The sequence below is a fragment of the Pygoscelis adeliae genome, unplaced genomic scaffold (assembly GCF_000699105.1).
Source record: "Pygoscelis adeliae isolate BGI_AS28 unplaced genomic scaffold, ASM69910v1 Scaffold121, whole genome shotgun sequence".
Taxonomy (NCBI): Eukaryota; Metazoa; Chordata; class Aves; order Sphenisciformes; family Spheniscidae; genus Pygoscelis; species Pygoscelis adeliae.
The window spans coordinates 7,180,763-7,181,108 of record NW_008824359.1 but is presented as its reverse complement, the minus strand read 5'-3'; the positions used below and the strand labels follow the sequence as shown (position 1 = coordinate 7,181,108).

General features: G+C 60.4%; 1 protein-coding gene across 1 annotated transcript in view; it reads right to left on the bottom strand.

The window, feature by feature from the left end:
* CTSB (cathepsin B) overlaps nucleotides 1–346 on the bottom strand; it is a 5,271-nt gene that overhangs the window by 481 nt on the left and 4,444 nt on the right. The window contains exon 8 of the mRNA XM_009319754.1: nucleotides 16–144. Within this exon, the coding sequence (XP_009318029.1) occupies nucleotides 16–144 (129 nt within the window). The remainder of the gene's footprint in view (nucleotides 1–15; nucleotides 145–346) is intronic.

Below are 346 nucleotides of genomic sequence, written 5' to 3'. Positions count from 1 at the left end.
CAGGGGTGGCCTCACCATTGTCCCCCCAGTCGGTGTTCCAGGAGTTGGCGGCCAGCCAGTACGGAGTGCCGTTGTCCACCCCCCAGCCCAGGATCCGGATCGCGTGGCCTCCAACCTGCTCGCCGGACACGTGCTGGTAGACCCCTGCAAGGCCACAAGCCAACACGTCAACGGGCGCCGCATCTTCCCCCGCCTTCAGACCACTGCCAGCTTGCGAGACATTCGATATCAGAGCCCAGAGACCAGCTTGAGAAGGGGTTTTTTTTGGTTAAATGGAAACCTGAAGCTTAATGGAGTGTCTGGAGGAAGGACTGATGCTAAGCGTCAGCTCAGCACGCGGCACCCA